At 53.4% G+C, this 21,922-nt stretch overlaps 9 protein-coding genes across 9 annotated transcripts; 3 read left to right on the plus strand and 6 right to left on the minus strand.

Moving 5' to 3' along the window:
• Window positions 1–125: 125 nt before the first annotated feature.
• On the plus strand, window positions 126–1,746 carry N0V89_002358 (uncharacterized protein; the record flags this gene model as incomplete). The annotated part of the gene is made up of 2 exons (XM_056211168.1): window positions 126–668; window positions 724–1,746. The coding sequence occupies 2 exons, from the start codon at window positions 126–128 to the stop codon at window positions 1,744–1,746; spliced, it is 1,566 nt and encodes a 521-aa protein (XP_056074641.1).
• A 230-nt stretch (window positions 1,747–1,976) lies between these two features.
• On the minus strand, window positions 1,977–2,756 carry ALG14 (UDP-N-acetylglucosamine transferase subunit; the record flags this gene model as incomplete). Its single annotated transcript, XM_056211169.1, has 1 exon — window positions 1,977–2,756. One exon carries the CDS (start codon window positions 2,754–2,756, stop codon window positions 1,977–1,979), a length of 780 nt encoding a protein of 259 aa, XP_056074642.1.
• Window positions 2,757–3,351: 595 nt separating this feature from the next.
• Window positions 3,352–4,457, minus strand: N0V89_002360 (uncharacterized protein; the record flags this gene model as incomplete). The annotated part of the gene is made up of 2 exons (XM_056211170.1): window positions 3,352–4,109; window positions 4,241–4,457. The coding sequence occupies 2 exons, from the start codon at window positions 4,455–4,457 to the stop codon at window positions 3,352–3,354; spliced, it is 975 nt and encodes a 324-aa protein (XP_056074643.1).
• A 572-nt stretch (window positions 4,458–5,029) lies between these two features.
• Window positions 5,030–5,650, minus strand: GRX5 (monothiol glutaredoxin grx5; the record flags this gene model as incomplete). Its single annotated transcript, XM_056211171.1, has 3 exons — window positions 5,030–5,202; window positions 5,300–5,573; window positions 5,624–5,650. 3 exons carry the CDS (start codon window positions 5,648–5,650, stop codon window positions 5,030–5,032), a joined length of 474 nt encoding a protein of 157 aa, XP_056074644.1.
• A 4,017-nt stretch (window positions 5,651–9,667) lies between these two features.
• On the minus strand, window positions 9,668–13,144 carry N0V89_002362 (uncharacterized protein; the record flags this gene model as incomplete). The annotated part of the gene is made up of 1 exon (XM_056211172.1): window positions 9,668–13,144. One exon carries the CDS (start codon window positions 13,142–13,144, stop codon window positions 9,668–9,670), a length of 3,477 nt encoding a protein of 1,158 aa, XP_056074645.1.
• A 971-nt stretch (window positions 13,145–14,115) lies between these two features.
• Window positions 14,116–15,070, minus strand: N0V89_002363 (uncharacterized protein; the record flags this gene model as incomplete). The annotated part of the gene is made up of 2 exons (XM_056211173.1): window positions 14,116–14,912; window positions 14,962–15,070. 2 exons carry the CDS (start codon window positions 15,068–15,070, stop codon window positions 14,116–14,118), a joined length of 906 nt encoding a protein of 301 aa, XP_056074646.1.
• Window positions 15,071–16,367: 1,297 nt separating this feature from the next.
• MET6 (methionine-synthesizing 5- methyltetrahydropteroyltriglutamate--homocysteine methyltransferase) lies at window positions 16,368–18,778 on the plus strand (the record flags this gene model as incomplete). The annotated part of the gene is made up of 3 exons (XM_056211174.1): window positions 16,368–16,598; window positions 16,649–16,750; window positions 16,811–18,778. The coding sequence occupies 3 exons, from the start codon at window positions 16,368–16,370 to the stop codon at window positions 18,776–18,778; spliced, it is 2,301 nt and encodes a 766-aa protein (XP_056074647.1).
• Window positions 18,779–19,497: 719 nt separating this feature from the next.
• N0V89_002365 (uncharacterized protein) lies at window positions 19,498–20,138 on the minus strand (the record flags this gene model as incomplete). Its single annotated transcript, XM_056211175.1, has 4 exons — window positions 19,498–19,773; window positions 19,918–19,992; window positions 20,042–20,083; window positions 20,133–20,138. The coding sequence occupies 4 exons, from the start codon at window positions 20,136–20,138 to the stop codon at window positions 19,498–19,500; spliced, it is 399 nt and encodes a 132-aa protein (XP_056074648.1).
• Window positions 20,139–20,642: 504 nt separating this feature from the next.
• nrf1 (GTPase regulator Nrf1) lies at window positions 20,643–21,072 on the plus strand (the record flags this gene model as incomplete). Its single annotated transcript, XM_056211176.1, has 2 exons — window positions 20,643–20,676; window positions 20,726–21,072. The coding sequence occupies 2 exons, from the start codon at window positions 20,643–20,645 to the stop codon at window positions 21,070–21,072; spliced, it is 381 nt and encodes a 126-aa protein (XP_056074649.1).
• Between the last annotated feature and the right edge of the window lie 850 nt (window positions 21,073–21,922).

Raw genomic sequence — 21,922 nt, forward strand, 5'->3', positions numbered from 1 at the left:
TGAGAGGTATTCGGACGTCTCATATCCTTTCGTCCCTCCATTCCTTCTACAGCGCGTCCTTTGTCGTCGCCAATGTCTCGATAGCGCCGCTCTGAAAGCACCACCCCGAAACCGGTACATCGATAATGGCCCAAATGACGGCCGCCACTAGGTCGACGAAGACCGCAAGGCAATTGGCAAAGATCAGAGAAGTAAGGAAGGTCAAAGGCGCCATCCGATGGCACGAACGCGCCCGCGAACAGCGCCACAAAATCGTAAAGGAGCGCTTCGACGACAGACGGGTCTTCAATGAAGTCAGGAAATGGAGACAAGATAACGTCGTTAAGCCCATCAAAGAAGCGAAGAGGAATCTTAGGGAAGACTACGAGCTGGGCCCGCTGCGACCGAATCGCGCCGTTGGTCCCGGAGCAGACAAATATGGTGTCTTGAGCATGGAGCAGCTGAGGAGACCACCTATCGCCGTCGACACGTGGAGGCGCAAGAACGAGGCCAGAGAAGCTAAGGGTGTGGAGCCTGAATATCCGCTTGTGGTGGACGACAAAAAATATTTCCCCGTCGCTGTCGATGACCGTGTAATGGTCTTGAAGGGCAGAGAGCAAGGCAAAATTGGTGTTGTTCAGGATGTTCTTGCCGAGTCGCACGAGATTCTGATCAAAGACATCAACAAGGTATTGCGGCTTTGTTTTCCCGAAATGTTCCATCTGATCTGACATGAATGCACAGCACTACACCGATGGTCGGATATTCTTCACCCCCGAAGGCGAGATCCCCGAATCGAAACGCGAAATTGAAGTCCCGCTGCCGTTAGAGGATGTTCGCCTTGTAATTCCCTACCGGATGATAAGTCAGGATGCAGACGGCAACGAGGTACATACCTGGAACGATGTTGTCGTCGATAAGATCGTCATGGAGCGCCACACCACGGGTAGAGACCCATTCACGGACATCGATTACGGCACTCAAGAATTTCCAGAAGAGCACCGCTTCGACCCTGAAACCGGGCTTGCCATCTTCAACCGCTACATCGCCGGCACCCGCCAACGCATTCAATGGCCTTGGGAGACTGTCCTCCCAGAAACAGAAGAAGTCGCCCAGTCAACCAGCAGCAAAGAAGACAACACATCTCTCATCGGAAAGCTCAAATCTCCCATCAAGACCCTCAGATCCACGCTCGCCAAGCGCAAAGAATCAGACCAAACCGCAACGACCTCTCAGACCGAAGATCAAATAGAAGCCGAAAAGCTGCAATCCAAGCTCGACCAAGTCAACCAGGTCCCAGAGCTCCCACGCAGCTCGCCCGCAAATCTCCCCCCAGACTACGACGACGACACCGGCCGCAACAAAGCCGAGCCCTCGCCCCACACCTCCTCCTTCTACCCGACGCTCGTCTACCCGCCATTCCCGTCCGAGCTCACCTCCGAAATCCAGGAGCACGCCAAGGAAGTCGATACAGCTGAGCGCAACGATAAGCAAGACTGGTACGCAGACGCGAAGGAGGTCACGCCGGAGGAGCGAGCAGAGCGCAAGGCGGCGAAGGTGGAGAAGCTCAGGCGGAAGGGCGTGCCTGAGAGCATGAAGACGCCGTTGCAGCTGAGGTGGGAGGTTGAGCGGAAGAATAAGCTGGAGGCGAAGGAGAAGAGCAAGGTGGATAGGGAGGCGTTAATGATTGCGTTGGGAAGGCATATGGAGGCTAAGAGGGCGGCGAGGAGTCCGGCGAAGGGTGAAGCCGTGGCGGAGCTGGATTAGACATTGATGCATGTACGTTGAAATGTAGCATATTGTAAATATTCAGCTTGTATGATAGGCAAGGTAGAGTAAAGTATGTAAAGCGAAGATAGAAGACATCGATTGATCGCATAGCACGACCCGGTATGATTTTTGTAAATCTCTGCACGTACTTCTTCAACGCCTGCACTATAGCTTCTAAACATGGTCCAGCACCTTGTTTCCCTCCATCCCTCCATCCCTCCACAACTTCACACCAATATACCCACAAACTCCGCCCGTCCCCCCACCCCATCCAGCCCGTCCCACTGCACCAAAAACCGGTCCACAACCCGCACTAACAGTTTCCCACTCAGGCTTAGCGTTTTCACCCGTGCAAAGCTCTCTGCATAAATCGTTTTACATTTGCCTCTGCTACTCGCCCCTTGTACGTTGAAGAATTTCAAAATGAGCGAGGCCAGGATGAGTATACATGCGGTGGCGGGGCCATTGGTGATGATGAGGTCCGGAAGATCTGCGTCGGTGATGGACGAGGTGGAGGAAGAAGTGGTGGGGATTAGGAGCGGTCTAAAGCACGCCCACAAGCAGTACAGCGAGGAGAAAGGGGTCGTAATGAGGGATTGATGTATCTTGCGTGCGCGCGGTACGATTGCTATGTCGTAGTGTGCAGACCCAATGTTCCATCCCCTAACCTGCTCCCCCTCGCCTTCCGCCTTCTCTTCAAGCGCCTTCTCAAAGGCCACCGCCCTGCCGACACTAAACGCATCACCACTGCTGACTACCCATGTTCTGTGCGTGTACTTCCGTGGATCCAGGTCTTTGAGTAGATACAGCATCTCTTGGGTGTGGCCGCCGGAGCCGAGAACGATCAAGATTCTCGTAGAAGAGCCGGATTTCCGGCGCGGGGGTGGAGAGCTGAAACGAGTATCTGGGAGTATTGCAAGGAGACGCAGTGAGGCACAGAGGAGGAGGGTGGTGAGAAGAGCGAGGAAGAAGGTCGGTGTGTAGAGGGCGGCAGACGGTGGTGCCATTGTGCTGCCGTAAAGGCGCGATAAGTGTCAGAATTGAGTTTGGAAAAACAAAACCAAAAACGATGGACGCGTTATCGCAGAATCGGTTCGTACATTGCATTTGCACGATTGTTGGTTGTTGCAGTAGTGAGAGTGAGCGTGAGAGCTAACGGGAGCTTTGGAGTGCGTGTTTGTGGCGGGGTTGATACAGCCAATGGCACGTCACCATGGGGTAGCCCTGGAGCACGCGCTATCACGTGTGGACCATATCGCGGGCGGGCGCGGGCACAAGTGTTCCCAGGATGGTGACACCGATTTCGCTCGTAGATGCATATTAGAGCCTCATACAAGCATGGTCATATTGATCCTTGTATTTGAAGTATCATTGACTGCTCACATTGAATGTGACCCATACGATATACCGAAGTAAAACTATCTGCTGTACATTGCCATTCAGTCTTTTGAAAATTAAAGATACATGCTATGCTCGCCCTACGTTACGAAGATCATCCCATATACCGTTCTTTATAGATGATTCGTCTTCGGCTTCGAGGGTTCTTGATCTGTCTCATCTCGACGTAGCTGTCATCATTCGGAAAAAGCATCAAGATGAGCATCAGTCCTCCTTCTGCAGAGCAACTATCATCTGCGCCTGCTTCTTCTCCCACCATTTATCTCCATCCTTCTTGACCTTCGCGAGTGCGTCAATATCCTCAGTGCCAAATTCATTGACCTTCTCCTTGAGCGTTTTGACATCCGTTTTCGAGACCTGTTCCGAGACAGGTATGACCAGATACCTAGAAGCAGCGGAGAGGAACCTCGGCAGCTTGGCGGCTGGCTCTTCGAATTTGACCTTTTTCCGCACAGGCTTTGAATCGATATCGGCAAGCATCAGGCTGTGTCTCTCCACTTGGGCAGGTGGCGGTGATGGAGATGTTGACTGCGTGAGCAGCAAGGCAGACATAGCGTCTTCGCCGAGGCAGCTGATGCCGACCTTCCAAACCTCACCAACCACAGTTTCCCATTTCTTTTCCAAATCGCGAATCTCGCCCATCCTGTTTTTGTGTCTGACCCGAAAGTCCGCGAGCCCGTCCTCCACTGTCTGCTTCGTTCTATACTCTGTCCCATTCAAGTCGTTCCTGGCCACCATCACCTCATATAAGCCGATCGGCATGAAGAGCTTCTGAGCAGTACGATCGGCCTTGTCCGCTATCGTGATTCTCTGGGGTGAGGCGTTCGGGTCGGAGGCCCGGGGAGGGGACGATGAGGTTGTGATGTTGAAATCGTGCAATTGATTGAGAAGGTGAGAGAACGTGTCGTCAAGCTTCTTCGTGGTGTTATCACGTAGGGCCTGGCGATATGCGCGCGTTGTGTCTATAGCAGGTCAGCTGTGAGATGGTACAACAGAAAGCCATTGATCTCCGTGCAAAGTGTTGTCCCGCAGAGCCCTGTGAAAATGCAAATTATAGCATCACGAATAGAACGGGAGACGGAGGCAGCCTTACCGTTAAAAGCTGCTGCAAGAGGGTGCAGCTCATCCTGCCTCCTCCAGCCATTCTTTCCCGCCTTTCTTGGGCTGCTGCTTGATCCCGGTTTTGCGCGGACCGGCTTCTGCACTTTGGACGCGTGGAGAATCGGAGTAGCCTTCGACTTTATCACGACTTTTGGGTGCTGTTTGAAGATGCTCGCTGCTGATACTGTTTGCTTCGAGGATGGAGGCATGGTGTCTTTCACTTTTACCGCGTTTGCCGTTCGACCTGAGCGCAGAGCTGTGTATTCACGTGTCGTCGCCATCTAAGATAGAGCGTAGAACGCAGGTATCGGAGAAGGTGCAGTGTCAGTTGGATTGTTGAAGTTGTGAGGTGAAGTATGAAGGTGAGAAATTCAGGGACGACCTGTAATCGAGAAAGAGGAAGGTGCGGCCTAGATAACACGCTATCACGAGACATCGGCCTCCGGAACTGTGCAACGACCACCAACGAATAAGGAAGCATGACATTTATTAAGGAGAGCCGTAGATGACTGGATGTTATTCCAATCTAAGAACAAGCGTAACAAATGTAGGTGCTCCGAACAGTCGAATTATACGCGTCGAATGGGTATGGAGCTGGTTGTATCAATCTATACCCACGATCCAATTTTAGTCTTCGGCAACACTTCCTATACAGCTTATAGATACATCAATCTTACATCGAGTCTGCCGCTGATCATCCTCGGTCGTCCGTCGCATGTTGCACGCCGAAGAAATGAATGCAGACGTGTCTCCCACTCTTCTATTTATTTCGTTATGACCCCTATTTCGGCGTCTCAGCGTCGTTCTCCGGCGGTACCAGAACACCCTTCTCTTCTAGCATCTTGGCCAACGAGCCATCCTGATGCATGGTCATAAGGATATCGCATCCTCCGACAAACTCCTTGTCGACGTAAAGTTGGGGTATTGTCGGCCACTCTGAGTATTCTTTGATGCCTGTAGCTTTCCTTTAGCGACCTCTCCCAAACCCTAGCCCACTGCTTCGCCTTCAACTTGCGGGGAGTGCAGGATTTGCTCATCGCTGCCAACGTACCTGACCTCAGTTCATTATCCTCGAGCACGTTGAATGCCGTAAACTTCTCCGGGTCCACCCCCTGCATGCCCAGAATCTGTATGCTTGCTCGCGAGAAGCCGCATTGCGGAGTTTCTGGTGTGCCCTTCATGAACAGAACTACGGGTGCTGACGCAACAGCCTTGTCGATTGCCTGGCGCATATCATCGGAGAGCATGCGCATCTGCATAGGCGTGAGGAAGCGGGGAGCTGTGGCGGAGGGGAGGCGGGTCGCCCTTGTTGCGGCGCGGAAGGCCTGTTCGCAATTGATCAGTTGTGTTGATTGGGTGATGGTGAATGATTTACCGGTGCAAAAGCTCGTCTTGAGAACATGGTTAACGTTGCAGAAGCTGGTGTTGGAGGGATAAAAGATGGTGGATTGGTAAACCTCCGAGCGTTCGCCGCAAATTGTTTGGATGAGGTCAGACGCCAAGAGGTGAGGTGATATCACTAATCGCTAATTGCACATCATCAAATTACCACTTCGAATACCCAAAGTTTACGAAAAATTCAAAATGCTCATCATAGTATTGATGAAACGACAAAGAACTCGCTCTTCAGTCTCTCTTATGACGGCGCAGGGCGACATACACATCCCTGTCTCCAACGTAGTACCAAACCGACCAAACGAAGGCACACAGCGCATAGTAGCGCCAATGATTTGTTCACTTTGAGCTGCGCGATAATAACTTTCCGCGCATTCTTTTTTAATCTTTCTTTTGATGGTCTGGGTGCCTTTGGAAAGGCACGGCCCGGCTTAACAGAATGGTTTCCCAACTTCGGGTCGGGCGACGAATTGGCCTGCTAAACGCTGGCAATGGTAGAAGAGCTTCCCTCGACCCGAAGTGCGCTGGTCTGGGATGGTTCTTGAGCTGTCATTTGACGCAAAGGAGGTGCTTGCTGCGTATTCGCTGTTGCGACAGAGCCGACGTCCACTAGATATACTGCACTTGCTCCAGCAATTTCTTATTACATAGTAGTTGCGATCGAGTCGTCGCCCTCTCAATCGCACTAGATGTTGCGACGCGAGCAGAGCTACCAGGATCCGGGGACGCTGCAAGATTCGATCCTAGCCCGCTGTCTTGAATCCTGTTCACAGGATTCGACATCTCCGAAATATGCTGGGCATCCAACATGCTCTGGTCCAAGTAGCTAATCTCACTAAATCTCACTGCGCCGTTTCCATGTGCGAATACGCGTGTACGCCCTATCGCACTCTCGTGAGCGTGGTCAGATGCAATCATGACGAGGTCGCTACCTACAAGTGGAACCATTGACATTCTTGCCCTTGGGACAGAGGATTTATTCACGACTCAAAAATGCTTGCTTGCATCTCGGTCCACGAGATACGGTTATATGGTGATGAGATCCCATCAAAGGCCATGAGCAACTTCAGCCGTCTCCTTATTAACATCGCCCTCTTTCCACTTGTACTCCTTGTACCGGTTAAGAAGCGACATAGCATGGTATGGCATCCATGACCTGGTGAAACTATCATCCCGCCTTCGCAGAGTTTATCTCCTACTGTTTCTACTAATTTGTACAGATTGCCAAAACCTTGACCAAACAATGATTGCATTGACCTGTCCAAAAGAGTCGGCCCAGAATTTGCTATTGTATTTCAAGTTGATGATGCGGGGTCTTAATGCGTGCTTCCCGGACACCAGGACCATGCGTTCGAAATCTTGCAATCGGCTTTTGAAAGGCATTGCTATCTGTTTAGTAGTATGAGTGGTTGCCTGTTCCAATGCTCAATCGAAGATTTGCTCAAGTCTTGTTCAGGTCTGGAAGACCAACTTGTTTTGTAAGCTTCTTTGCTTTCTCATGACGGTTCGATCGGTTGGTCAGCTCCCACTTCGACGTCAGTTGAAGAAAACGTCACCTTGTCCGTGTGTGATATGGACTCTCAGATAACGACATACTTCATGTTGTTTCTTTTCTTCAAAGCTAGTGCGGCTGCATCGGGTCCATCGAGTATTCCAAGAGATTTGAACTTCGACAAGTTCGCATCGGTGTTGTTGAAGGTATCGTAACGCTTCTAAACAGTCTGACTTAGGGTAAGATGCAGCGAAGCGCTGGCGCCACGTGCCAGCCACCCTCGCTCTGATGATGGTTATGCAGAATCTTTGATGTATGCTGCCGTGGCTCTGGTGCCCTATACGAAGCTACCGTCAACTCCGACGATTTTGCTAGAGGGAGAGGTGACTTTTCGCTCGATAACAATGCCAGCCGGCATTGCTCCAGCCCAGTCCATTGCTGCATATGGCATGTCTTCGGTCTCTGGATGAGCGATAGGTCTCGTTAATCGTTACTATCAATCGATGCCAGATGTACTAAAATGTCTAGTCACCCCTGTTGTCCACCCAACAAAGTTGCGAAACTTCAGGTCGCCATTGATCAAGACCGACCTAATTACTGTATGTAACGTTCCGCATGTTTCTTTTTACGCATAGTAGGGTATCCTACCATCGCTTTGGACCAACAAAAGCCAGATTCTGCTGCCCTGTACTCGTTTCGTAGAGATGATTGTAGAATGAAAATCTTCGAAGACCAATGATTCCTCATAGTGCGTCGTGGATTCAGCACCCGCCAATGCAGACATCATCTGCAAGGGTAGCTCTAGCCCTGTATCTTGCTGTTGCCGAGTTAAGATAAGAAAGCCATGGGCGATCATCGGGTCGTGCATCAGAGAATGCCAACAAGTGCTGTCGACTTGCTAGAGCCAACTTATAGGTCTTTTAGAGCTTCCATAATCACCAGATTCAAATGTTAAGGCAAGACTGCCTCAGGCTTTAATATGAATTATAGTAGCATCTATCATCTATAGTGATAGAAAATTCTAGCTTTGCAAGCCACATTGCCCACGTATGGCAAGGAGCAGCACAAAGGTGCTAAATTGTGCGCCTGACCACGCCACGAAGTATGTAAAGCTATCTATCTTCCGGATTGTCCTCAAGTTTCCAACTTCCTCACATATCTCGATACCTCCAAGATCTTTGCATACCCCACCGCCGACAGAAATCGCTCGATTCCCTAGACCTGAGCCGGTACAGGAAGCTCCTCAAGAACCGCAGGTCATCCTAGACGGAGACAAACTGCTCGCGATATGTCAAGCGCGGTATGGAGTGGAAAATTGTCGACTGAAGGTCAATTCACTTTCTCCATCTGCTCTAAGACTATATCTCATACTGTTACAGAACGAGCGATATTACCTTCAAGCACCTGAATTAATCGGTGAGGTACGTCGTGTACAAGACGTTGTTTAGCCTGCACTTCGTCTCTCGTGCGTGCCGTTCAAGACTAAGCTCTGTACAGGACATTCTCAAGCAGTGTGAAACATATCCGAAAAGATAAAACCAGGACGACTTGCATGTAGCATCAGGGTTGAGATGATTGAGATACTTAGCGAAAGCATCGATGTTGCATATACGATTCCTACTTGAAACAGAGCTTTACAAAATGAGTTACACATTTTTGTTTATGGTTCATTACCTTTTTGCACCCGTATGTGCATAATCACGGCAAATTACTAGATCCAAATACGCTACCAGCATAGAGCTCTTGTCAGGTAAGCAAATGTCTGTCTCTCTGAAACCGTAGACACCACTACCCGCAGCTCTGTTCGATATGACTTTGAAGAACTTACTAAACCTTGCTTTGACTTTGGCTCCCATTTTCCCTCATTTGGACATAGACGACCTGGCTACGATCTGTGCAATCCAATATCACAGGATAATCACACCACGCTTTTATCTCACAACTCGCCTAGGATGCTCATATGCGGGAAGTTTCATCCCATCATCGAATTCACACTTTGTAACCACCCACCGGGGTCTCCGACTCGTGTGTAGACCCTCTACCCCACCTCTCCCTAGCTCGCCTGTCAATTTTTGCATCCTGCGTGTCTTGAACTTCCAGTGGGCGTTTAGAGTATGTTTTTGGGTTTCCATTCAGTTGATAACGAACCCTCACCTGCAATACAAAAGCAGAACATCACAGGCTCATTTGCATAAAGCATACGTCAACAAAGTCAATCCACCCACTCGCTCTACTCGCATCAAGCCCGCCTCACACTCATACAGCACATTCGCACTCTCAATCTTCTCACCCAGTAAAGGTTCATACGTCAAGGTTCTCGTCTATATACCCATTCCTCTGGCCCAAAAAGGCGTTTCGATACCCCTTTATCGTAACATTACGCCATCCCGACGCCAAACGCTAAAGCAAATCCAAACATCGCTTCATCACACATGCAGAGCGAGCGTCCTCAAGCATATCCTAAACTACATCTCCCCCGGGAAAGCAAAAACTCATCATTCATCAAGCGCTTTCTTTTCCGACACTCTCCTGTTAGTCGAGCGCCTTCCCCTTCCCCTTACTCTCTGCACTCCCATTTCTCTTCCCCAAGCTCGCCACGCTACTCCTCCCTCTTAGTTTTACCGACTTGATTGAAGGCGCTGGCGACGGTCGCGGACTCGTCCTCGGCGGACTACTCAATTGCTCAAATCTCCCCGCTAGATCCCTCACGCGACTCGGCGAGCCCGAACCCCGGGGACCACCACCAACACTCCCCCCCGCAATCGCATCATTTATACTCTCCTTCGAGTTCTCTCTCGGCAAAGAAAACAGTGAAGAAGTCTCAATATCCGCGTTGACGACGCGAAGTTTACTCTTTGGCACCGTAAACATAACCTGCACAACCCTCCTCTCAACCGCAGCCTCAACGTCCCACTCGTCCTCGTCAGCCGGCGTGCGCGGCCGATCCCGCTCCCTCTCACCAAAGTGCCCTGGTACGCCGAGCTGGCCCGGTTCAATGGGCGTGGTAGGCGTAGGGAGCCTATCCTCGTCTGTCAAATTGACGAGGAGGTTTCCTCGTTCGCGCCACTCGCGGCGGAGCCGTTCGCGCTCTGCGAGAGCAAAGTCCTCAGGGGCGCCCCAATCGTCACCAGGATGCCGCTTCCACTTGGCGCGTGGGTCGTTTGGGTCCTGTGCTATTTCTTCTTCGAGCCAGTCTTGTCGTCCGCGTTTGTTGCGCCAGAAGGAAGCGTCGGAGGCGGCGCGGCGGGGGAGTGTGGAGGCGGGCATAGATCTTCTGTTTTCAATCGTCGCTCGTTGTTCGACGGGTTCGGGGGAGGGGTTGTCTGTGTAGGATTCGAAGTGCATTGTTGCGGCAGTCAGAGATCGTGTTCGATCGGCTGAGGATGTTGATCTTGCGAGTGCGCGACGTACACTGCCTAGCCAGCTCTTCCTTCTACGTGTGAAGCCTTCTGTGGCGGACGTCGCTGCGGTGACGGTGCCCGCGCGACTCATACCACTCTCCGTATGATTTGATTGACTATTCGAGCCATTTGATGTTGACGAGGTATTGGGTCTTGTGCGTTGCTCTGGGTTTCCTCCCAAGAGAGCTTCGCCTTCCGCCTGCAGAACCATGAATGAAGATCGCGCGGTCGTGAACGAGTCTGCATCTTCCTTAGTTGTCCGTCCATTGCTCCGTATACTAGTGAACGAATGTGTGCGAGGGTCAGTTGAGGCTTGCCAGGCGTTACTGCCACGGTGCATGTTATCCGTTGTGGGGCTGGCATCTGGAGTTTTGAAAGGATTGACGTGGGCAACAGCGTTGAGAACAGCTGTAGAGCGCATAGAAGCACTGCGTCCGAAGCTTCCGGTATTCGAGTACGAAGAGAGGTTGGAGTATGTACTTCGCTCACTTAGGTTCGAGCCAGTACGTTCTGAGGACTTTGAGGGAGATACACGACCATGGTTAGTAGGGCTGGAACGTCGAGGAAGGTGGGCGCCGGCGACAGCTTGCCAGCTATGGTGACCATCGGGTTCATCTCGCACCGGAGAACCAGGTGCAGAATGGAAGGCGCCGTCATCTTCACGCAGGGGATGTTGTTGCACGAAAGGATCCAAGTTAGGCGCATGGTCGAAAATGGAGTGGCCCCGATCGGTGGACCGCTCACTCATCTCTGGTGGAGACGTCAACCGGGTGTTCTCGTTGGCGGCTTCATGCTCTTGCTCCTCTTCCTCGTCGATTGGATGGATATGACCAGAACCCCTGACTCTTTTATCATCATAACGGGCACCGCCATGGCTAGCTCTCCCACTCAGACCGCGGCGCAATCCGCGTGTTGGGCTGGGAATTTCAACGAGCAGCCCTGTTCGCTCCGCGTCGTGGGCTTTATTTCGTCCCCAAACGGAGTTATCTTGAGAGGAAGCAGATGCATAGTAATGTGAGTCCTCCCCGCCTGGGAGATAGCGCGCCTGTCCACCTTGACCGTCAAAGCTAGGCGACAAAGTGAATCGGTGCGCACCCATTGCTAGCTCATGGAGTTGACTCTCCCGGAACTCGCGCTGCCTCCTCAACTTGCGCGTATAGAAGATGTAAAAGGCCATCAAGCTGAGTACAGCGGCCATGCCAATTCCCAAGCCTATACCTAATCCTGCTTTCTGGCCGGTAGTAGCAAGAGGTCCGCTCTTCGCTGGCTGCTCGGTCCTCATCTCAGGTGGAGGCGAGTAATCGGTTGTCCATGTGTACGAGGAAATGTTGAGAAACATCGGTCGTTGGTTGTCATTGGTGGATGCCCTTCGCCTGCGTGAACTCGAAGCGGATATAGAATATCCGCCCATAATCATCATAACACCACCTGGAAGCATAGCGGCACCGTGACCGTAGATGCCTGTCGAAGTAGACAGGCCTGAGCCAGACGTCGATGGTACAGTCCACTCCCAATTGCCTTCTCCACCATACCCATCACCAACGTTCAGTACAGCCAGTTGAGGATTCGCGGGCGTGTTGATGTCTCCAATCCAGCCACCGAAAACGACCAGGTGTTGACCATCATCACTTAGAACAGCACTATGTCCGGATCGAGAGTCCACCGCTGAAACGTCTGCCCGAATCGCAAGATCTGTTTGTGTTGTATCCGGTTGATCGACAGGAACGAATGTCCATCCTTGCTGAGGCAGCGAGAACAGGGCAACTTGTGAAGTGTTGATAAAGGCGGCGCTGGTATGGCCTCCTACCAGGACGAAGTTCTGTTGCTGTGTTTGAGTACCATCACTGCGATTAGAATAACTTGGCGACAAGCCAGTCAGTGTGAAGCCAGCTTCTGCAATTGGCGGTCCTCGGCTAGTGGATGCGCCCAACCGATATTCTAGCGATTTTGCGGTGATCTTCGATGGCTCAAGGGTAACCATGTAATTGGAGTAATTGGCGTTCGCTTGCCAGTCTGCGTTGTTTCTCTCCTGCGATGGACACATTCCACCAAAAAAGTAGGCCTGTGTATTGGTGGCATCTCCATCGACGATGGCCGAGAAGGAAATGCCCGCGCTGAGGTAGCTTGGCCCTATGTCAGAGACATGCTTGTCATTCTGGGCGAAGGTGATGTCTTCCTGCCTCCAGCTTCCATTCCCACTTTTCTCTGACGTTTCTGGAACAAAGCTCCACACCTCGCCTCCTCTTGCCCCAGACGTGCAGTCGCCCGTATACACTGTAATATTCCCTCCATCGTCCAGCACGGGGTTGAACGGTCGCTGTTTGTCCGAGTCGAGGAAGGGCAACGTGGGATAGAGGGTGGTGACGGTAAGATGGGACGAGTCGATACGGGAGGTTATATCGATAGTACCGAGCCCGAACTGTGAGGACGAGCTGGATGACGGCTGGAAGACGTAGACACGAGAGCCATTGAGGAGTAATCTCGTCGGGTTATACGCTTGAGCATCAATGTTCGCCAGGAAAAGCGCGGCCCATAGTAGGGTAGTTCGCAACGATGCGAAAGGTGGCCGGGAGAGTGTGGTCGGCACCGGTGCGGTTAGTCGACGCATGGTGGTGGGGTCTTTGGGTTCGCGATCGTGAGGGACCTTCAGTCCGTTGCTCTTCTTTTCCCCTCCATCGAACACACACGCTGGTGAGGGTTGCAGGAAAGGGTAGCACAAAGCTCGATGTAGATACGGTACTGGGGAAGAGACTGGCAAGAGTCGAGTGGTATCATAGATGCGCAGTTCATGCACGGTTGCGAAGGGAGGCGGGTCGTTGGGTCAGTAAACAGGTCCAGCCACCCATTACGCGCACCACCACCCGGGCGCCGAGCCAGCCTGTGATCCGCCGCAAAAGGATGTCCAAGCCAATCGCCGTGACACGGAACACCGTCCAGGAATGCAGCGGGCGTAGCCAGCCCCAATGGCAGCGACCAGACGAGGTGGTCCCGCACATGCCGCACGGGCAAACACGAGTTGCCCGGAGCAACCGTTCGCTTGGCGTTGCGCCCCGAGCCGATCGAGCATCCTGCCCGAGCCCAGCCATGGCCATGCGTCGCAAGACCGCTACGCTTGACGGTTCTTCGGACGATAAGAGACGGTAATTTCATCTCCGCAGTGCTGAGGCGGAAAGTGGTAGAGCAGCTAGGTAGGGAGGCTGGGGTGGTTACACCTGCGCGTGCCAAGTGGACCCTTTCCAACGATCTCCAGCGGAACAAGAGAACGACGCATGTGCTCCTCCCCAAGACAGCTTGCTGGGTCTCTTGTTGACGCTGCTAATGCTCTTGGTAAAGGTTTCAGGTTTTGCAGGGGGCAATAAGTGCTAGCGAGCATCGTCCCATCGCACACGAGAGCGCCAGCGCGTTGCTAGACTACGAAGTTGCGGGTTTGCAGTATTTCCATGTGTTCTCATGTCTCGAATCATGCTGGTGTCTCTCGAATGCTGTACGTCGTAACGTGCTGTCCTACCGAGATCGCCCGTTCGACCGACTATCTGATTCTAGATTGTGCTACCTGTCGTGATTGTCGAAACTGCCTCTCTAGAAACTAAACCTCATGCCTCCATTCGCGCAGATCACGCTGCCCGTGGTCCATGCTGCTTCCGGTAGGCAAAGCATACCGACAACGCCAGCTACCTCTTCGCTATAAGCTGGTCTTCCGCCTACAGATCCGTAGTACTCCGTCTTGTCGCCCTCAAACTCCTTCCTGGGTGTGGCCAAGGGGGTGCTTTGCAGGAACGGCCGGTTGAAATTGATGAACGATTCGTCATTGGTACCGTACATGTCGGTAGCGACTGGCCCAGGGTTGACTGAGTTCACGGTTGCGCGTTCAGCAAGCTCGCGGGACCATGTCCGTGTCATGGCCTCGAGGGCAGCTTTCGTGCCACCGTAGACACTCTGGCTGACGTATCCAAGCGAAGAACTGACAGATGAAAGGTTCACGATGCGGCCGGATCGATCGTTGGGCAGATATGGCAAGGCGGCCTGCAGCAAGAGTAACGGTCCTCGCACATTAATGTTGTACTGCCGTGCAAAGTCCTCGCAGTTTATTGTCTCGATCCTATTATTACCCGCGACACCAGCGTTGTTGATGATGACATCGATCTGGAATTTGCCAGTTTTTTGATGAGAAAGGTTGTTCTTCGCAACTTCTACAATGTGCTTCGGACCGTTTTCATCGCCCATGTTCGCCTGGACGATGATGGCCTTGACGCCATGCCGGGATTGCAGCTCTTCGGCGAGCTCCTGGGTGATCTTCTCGGAGGAATCGGACGTATAGTTCAAGACGAGGTTCAGGCCCTTGCTGGCAAGGTTGCGCGCAATAGCGGCGCCAATGCCTGTATCATCAATGAGAATGGCAATCACCGACCAGGATCGTCTGCATACCTCTGCTTGCTCCAGTAACAATGCCGACTCGTCCTTGCAGTGCACGCGAACCCGAGCCGCTGCTCAGGTTCGTGGCAGAGAAGGTTCGCGAATGCTCGGGTCTGGACATGATGATGCTCGGGGTAGGAACAGATAGGAGTCAGAAATTACAGTGAGTGCTCGCGTCTTCAGAGGGTCTGCTGCTACCTCCCACCATGGCGGGGTAGCGTCCTGGAGGGGCACTTGTGGAGTCCGGGTCTAGACTGTCCGAACAGTTTTTCCGCAGCCAGCCTGTTCAAGTTGCAAGCACATGATGGATTGAATACTGATGCACGAGGCATCCTAATAGAAGCTAAGGTGGTCGAGGGGACGATGGGTTCACCATGCTGGAGTCGAGACTCGTCGGTCTTGAAGAATGACAGAGGCCGGCTTTGAGAAGCACGGGAACTGGGTCAGGTTTAAGAGCATATCCCTAAACTCTCCGATGAAGACCAGACAGGCTGAGTGGGAAGTGCGAGGAAAATCCGGTTGTCGCGCCATGCATGACCCCAAAGGTTGGAAATGGGCCTGTGGACAAGACCGATATCACAATCGTCTGCAACTGCGCGTCTCCTTTGGACGTACTGATGGCCCACGACCAATGAACGTGGTCCTGCAGGGCGACTGCACGGAGTCCGAGTGCTTCGCTGACTCCTCACGCAGCGTTGGACAGCGTGGCTGACCAGCGGCGGCGAGCCCCCAATGCCCCTCCAACGTGACGGTGTCCCCAGGCTGCTGTTGGTGCGTGGGTGCCCGTGAGAGAAGCACCGACGCCACCGACACCAACGACACCAGCGCTTCAGACGACGGGCCTGAGTCGTCGATCGTAGTGTCGCGCTACGCACATTGTCGCATCTGGAGGGGCATCTTTCCGAAATCGGCGGAAAGTCTCCCGCGCCAAAGCGAGCTCTTTGTCGGAGCTCCGACCTGAACAAAGTCTGCGCGAAGTCGCCGTGCCGTCTTTCCTGGACGGCCGAAGAAGGGCAGTCGGCCAGCAGAGGTCGGTTCTTCGACATGGCCGGCGTGTGAAGCCCTCTGCATCGTCACAGCACTAGAAATGCAAAGCCCGACCGTGGACGTGTTGGAAACGAGAGCTACAGAATGGGCCGGAAGCCGAAGCAAAGGTCGGGGCAAGCAGGGGCCACTCGAGGTTCCTTCCCTTGCCTAACCCTAATGCGGCCATTAGCACCACCACCCCTCATACGCCAGCGAAAAAGATAGAAAAGCACGACACCGCCCTACAAATATTGTGCTCATCCTGGGTCCGCCTCTCTTGTCCTCCCTCACTCTTACACCACTTCCTCTGACGAGCTCCTTTCCTTTCCATTGCTCTTCAGACCAGGCACACCACTTCTAGATACCCCTCCTTCCCTCACACAACCCCCACCATGGTGCAGTCATCGGTGCTCGGTTTCCCCCGCATGGGTGCGAACCGTGACCTGAAGAAGGCCAACGAAGCATACTGGGCGGACAAGCTCTCTCGCGATGAGCTGATCAAGGAGGCCAAGCGTCTTCGTCTTGCTCACTGGCAGATCCAGAAGGATGCCGGTGTCGATGTCATCCCCAGCAACGACTTCGCCTTCTACGACCACCTCCTCGACCACATTCAGCTCTTCAACGTGCGTGCTACCACTCCCAGATATGCATCCACTCTGCTGACAACTACCAGGCCATCCCGGAGCGATACTCCAGCGCTAAGCTCGACACTCTCGATGAGTACTTCGCCATGGGCCGTGGCCACCAGAAGGATGGTGTCGATGTTCCCTCGCTCGTAAGTCGCCGGAATACCCTCCGCATACTTTCCTCGGCCGGTCATTGACACACGGCACAGGAAATGGTCAAGTGGTTCGACTCCAACTACCACTACGTCAAGCCCACTCTTCAGGACAACCAGACCTTCTCTCTCTCCTCCGACCCCAAGCCCGTCCGCGAGTTCCTCGAGGCGAAGGAGGCTGGCATCAACACCCGCCCCGTCCTCGTCGGTCCCGTCTCCTTCCTCCACCTCGGCAAGGCCGACCGTAACCAGTCCGTCGACCCCATCTCCCTCATCTCCAAGCTCGTCCCCGTATACGTTGAGCTCCTCAAGAAGCTCAAGGAGGCTGGTGCCGAGACCGTCCAGATCGACGAGCCTATCCTCGTCCAGGACCTTCCCCAGAAGGTGAAGGATGCTTTCAAGCCCGCCTACGAGGCCCTCACCGCCAGCGGTCTCCCCAAGATCGTCCTTGCCACCTACTTCGGTGACGTTGTCCACAACTTCGATGTTTTCCCCGCTCTCCAGGGTGTCTCGGCTATCCATGTCGACCTTGTCCGCAACCCTGAGCAACTCGAGGCCGTCGTTGGCAAGCTCGGCTCCAACCAGATCCTCTCCGCCGGTGTTGTCGACGGCCGTAACATCTGGAAGACTAACTTCAAGCGTGCCATCGAGACTGTTGAGTCCGCCATCCAGAAGCTCGGCAAGGACCGTGTCATCGTCGCCACCTCCAGCTCTCTCCTGCACACTCCCCACTCCCTCGAGGCCGAGAAGAAGCTCGACGCTGAGGTCAAGGATTGGTTCTCCTTCGCCGTCCAGAAGGTGTCTGAGGTCACCGTGATCGCGAAGGCTGTCACTGAGGGCCCTGCTGCTGTTCGTGAGGCTCTTGAGGCCAACGCCAAGTCCATGGAGTCTCGCGCTACCTCCAAGCGCACCAACAACAAGGCCGTCAAGGACCGACAGGCCAGCGTCAAGACCGCGGATCACGAGCGTCAGTCTCCCTTCCCCCAACGTCTTGCCGCCCAGAAGACCCACCTCAAGCTCCCCATCTTCCCCACCACCACCATTGGTTCCTTTCCCCAGACCAAGGAGATCCGTATCCAGCGTAACAAGTTCACCAAGGGTGAGATCACCGCTGAGGAGTACGAGCGATTCATCGAGAAGGAGATTGAGGATGTTGTCCGCATCCAGGAGGAGCTCGACCTCGACGTTCTTGTCCACGGTGAGCCCGAGCGTAACGACATGGTGCAGTACTTCGGTGAGCGTCTTGACGGTTATGCCTTCACCACCAACGGTTGGGTCCAGTCTTACGGATCCCGCTGCGTCCGTCCCCCGATTGTTGTTGGTGACATTTCCCGCCCTGCTGCTATGACTGTCAAGGAGTCCAAATACGCCGCTTCCATCTCCAAGAAGCCCATGAAGGGTATGCTTACGGGTCCCATCACCTGCCTCCGATGGTCTTTCCCCCGTGACGATGTCCACCAGTCCGTCCAGGCACAGCAGCTCGCTCTTGCCATCCGTGACGAAGTCGTTGACCTCGAGTCTGCTGGCGTCTACGTCATCCAGATCGATGAGCCTGCTCTCCGTGAGGGTCTGCCCCTTCGTGCCGGCGAGGAGCGCGAGAAGTACCTCTCCTGGGCTGTTGACTCCTTCAAGCTGTCCGCCGCTGGAGTCAAGGACTCTACCCAGATCCACTCTCACTTCTGCTACTCCGAGTTCCAGGACTTCTTCCACGCCATCGCTGCTCTCGACGCTGACGTTCTGTCGATCGAGAACTCCAAGTCTGACGCTAAGCTCCTCAAGGTCTTCGAAGACAAGGAGTACCCCCGTCACATCGGCCCCGGTGTTTACGACATCCACTCTCCTCGTGTCCCGTCCGAGCAGGAGATGAAGGACCGCATCGGCGAGATGCTCCAGTGGCTCAAGCCCGAGCAGCTGTGGATCAACCCCGACTGCGGTCTCAAGACCCGCCAGTGGAAGGAGACCAAGGCCGCCCTTACCAACATGGTCAACTCGGCCAAGTTCTACCGCGAGAAGCACGCTGCTTAAGCGGGATTCTGCATCAAGTTCTGAGTACTTTAACCACTACTCAGACTTTTCTCCGCCGGCTGCCTATCATCTAGGTGGCCGGGTGTAATGTGTCTAATGTGTTTATGATACCAAAAAGTAGTTCAACCTGTTCAACCTGCATTGTGGAGGGGTCATTATGGAGATGTACTTATATGAGCGCCTTCAACATCGGCGTTCATGAGCAGGCGGGTCGAGAACTCATAGAGATCTGGATGGATATTGGCGTAATATTTGGGATGATTTGACGGCCTACTTTGGCATTCGGGTTCTTTCAAATCTAAATCTACTCGGTGGTTTAGAAAAGATAAGACTGCTATAAGCAGTTGGTAGCTGATAGGAAGCGGTTGCGGAACACACGCACGCGAATCAATGGAATCAGCACCTTCATTCAAACTCTTCTTTGTGGTGGCATTGGTGATGGCGATGTGCGCATCGCGGTTCTCTAACCATTGTCATCGTCCTATCTGGACTTTAACTGCAACGACCAGGATAGATTCCGAGACGTAGAGCTTCTTGTGCAACCCCGCAATTGGGCTTAGTAGTGAGTAATTACTGAATCCAACTCGCCTATGTGCAGTCCTCAAGTGCTCCGTAACACCCCCAGCATGCAAGAATAGTTTCTCTTACCGCCTTTACATTGGATGTATCCTCTTCGTTCCTCAAACCCTCCCCTCTCCCTTCCTCTCCCTTCCTCCTATTTAGATACCGACCCAGTTCACACTGACCACGACGTCCATGCCCTTCTTCTCCGCGCCGTCCCACTTGTAGCTCAGCGTTCCATCCTTCTCTGTGTTCCAGAAGGCGCCGACTGCGCTGTGCATGCCGCGGCGGCCGGCGGCGCCACCATCCGAGGGCGCGCCCGGGTGCTGGATGATTGTGCTGTGGGCAATGTACTTGTAGGTGGGTTGTGACGGCTTGGAGGCGTCCTCGGAGGTGGGGGTGGTCTTCTCGATTAAGGTCTTGAGGAGGTTGTTCTGTTGGTGGGCATGTCAGCGCAAGGCATGCATGGATGGCTGGCTGTTGCGGGAGCTTAAGCTTGTTGGGGGTTGGGGGTTGGGGGAGGCGTGAGGTGAAAGTGTCGCGTGAGGCGGGATGGGGTTGAAGGATAGGGGACGTACGATGATGGCGGTGTTCCAGTCTGCTACTTTCTCATGCTCGTACTTCTCTGCTGAAGCGAGCGCTGCCTCGACGGTCTGGTATCCAAGTCAGTATATTGGTGGGTGTGGAGCAAGAGGTGCGTACGCTCTTGACGATCTCGGTGAGCTCTTCTGTGGGGAGGGGGGACTGTGTTGGTCAGCGTCTTTGCTTCCCATCATCCCCTTAATCGACTCACAGCCATTGTGATGTGTGTGTAGCGTAATGTAGGGTATCTAGAAATGCAGCGTAAGCTTGGGAAACGTCGCAATAAAGTGCACGTTAATGTATGCGAAGGCCGGTGTTGGTGTTTACTCGGGATGTTTTTGCCAGCAAAGCCCGCCGAGACAGTTCTAGTGCAAACAATGCAAGACAGCGGCGCACGAGCCTCCCAAAAAGCATGGGTCAGTCGCTAGCGCAGCCTCACGGAGGGCCATCACGTGGGCGCCCTGATTGGACAGCGCGGGCAGGGGAGCTGGCAGCTTCCGTCACTGATCAAAGGACGAGCTTGCGCACGTCTCCGCTTTGAAAGCTTGAATCTTTCATCCACCCCGGTCTACGCAATTCTTCCTTCCGCACGCCATTTCCGCTGTCGAGGCGCATTGTTGTCTGTCTATCGTTAGAGAGGGAATATCACACGCAGAAAACCGCGTGCAGCAACTTCCGTCGAGCATCCGTCGAGCACCGCTAGCGGGGTCACCCAGCCGTCATGTCCACCCAACCGCTCCTCCAAACCGCCCCGGGTACGCATGCTCCCCTCCCAAAAACTTCCAATTCCTAACCTAGTTGTAGGCAAACGCATCGCCCTCCCCACCCGTGTCGAGCCCAAAGTCTTCTTCGCCAACGAGCGCACCTTCCTCTCATGGCTCAACTTTACCGTTATCCTGGGCGGTCTCGCCGTCGGTCTTCTCAATTTCGGCGACAAGATCGGGCAGATTAGCGCTGGCCTGTTCACCCTCGTTGCTATGGCCGCCATGGCGTATGCGCTGGTTACGTTCCATTGGCGCGCGAAGAGCATCAGGCAGAGGGGACAGGGTGGGTTCGATGATCGGTTTGGCCCGACGGTATTGACGATTGCCTTGTTTGCGGCGGTAGTAGTAAACTTCGTGTTGAGGGTCGTGAGTGAGAACAAGAAATAGAGAGACTACGATGGCGTCAAGGCGGAGATTGTGAAGAGCGTATTAGTAGTTTGAGGAGAAGAGAGGATGAGACGGACGTTAGGCGAGGCTTGTGAGATCAGAGCTGTGGGACGATTGTATACGCGTATGGCTTTTGCTTTCGCTACGAATTGGAACGTTGAAAAACCAAGACAATGATTGCTGGGAAGTGTGAAGACGGGGTATTATTGTTACAGAACTGTTATACTGACATTGTCAGGGCATATCGTCCGGCCATGTTTATTATTGGTGGACATTAGCATTCAATTATCTCATTGATACTCACTATCGGTCTTCTTTGGAAGCCTCCCATTCTACAGGTCTTAGGCAATCCTCCATTACCTCACCGCTCTCGTCCACCAGGCTTTCTCACTGGAGTAACTAGTGTCTGCTCTTTCATTGAGCGAGGGTCTCTTCCGCTGAGATCTTATTGGCCTGGGCAACTCGTTTGCCTCATCCACATCGTGCGAAGATGGCTTTGGAAACGGGCATACGCGCCGCGGTCAATCACGAATCAAATTACGGCGTCTTGTAAGGAATCCCGAACATCGACTAGGCTAACAGACTGGCGATTCGTAGCGGATCAACCGACAAGATTGTCTATTTCATTATCAATGGCAGGAATTCCTCGTTCACGAAGCCCTCCTCGACTGCCACTGCCGCGGCTGGACATTCGAAGTGAACCATCACTTGCCCTAGGACGCAGACCCTACCTGCGCGACTTGTCCGCACGGTTACTTCCATTATTCGCGCTGGACTATGCTGGGCTTCTTTTTTTGGCTGTACGAGCTAAATACGAGCGACATCATCCAAGGGCTAGGCGTCCCACCGC

The sequence above is a fragment of the Didymosphaeria variabile genome (assembly GCF_027946475.1).
Source record: "Didymosphaeria variabile strain IMI 356815 chromosome Unknown scaffold_2, whole genome shotgun sequence".
In the NCBI taxonomy this organism is placed as follows: domain Eukaryota; kingdom Fungi; phylum Ascomycota; class Dothideomycetes; order Pleosporales; family Didymosphaeriaceae; genus Didymosphaeria; species Didymosphaeria variabile.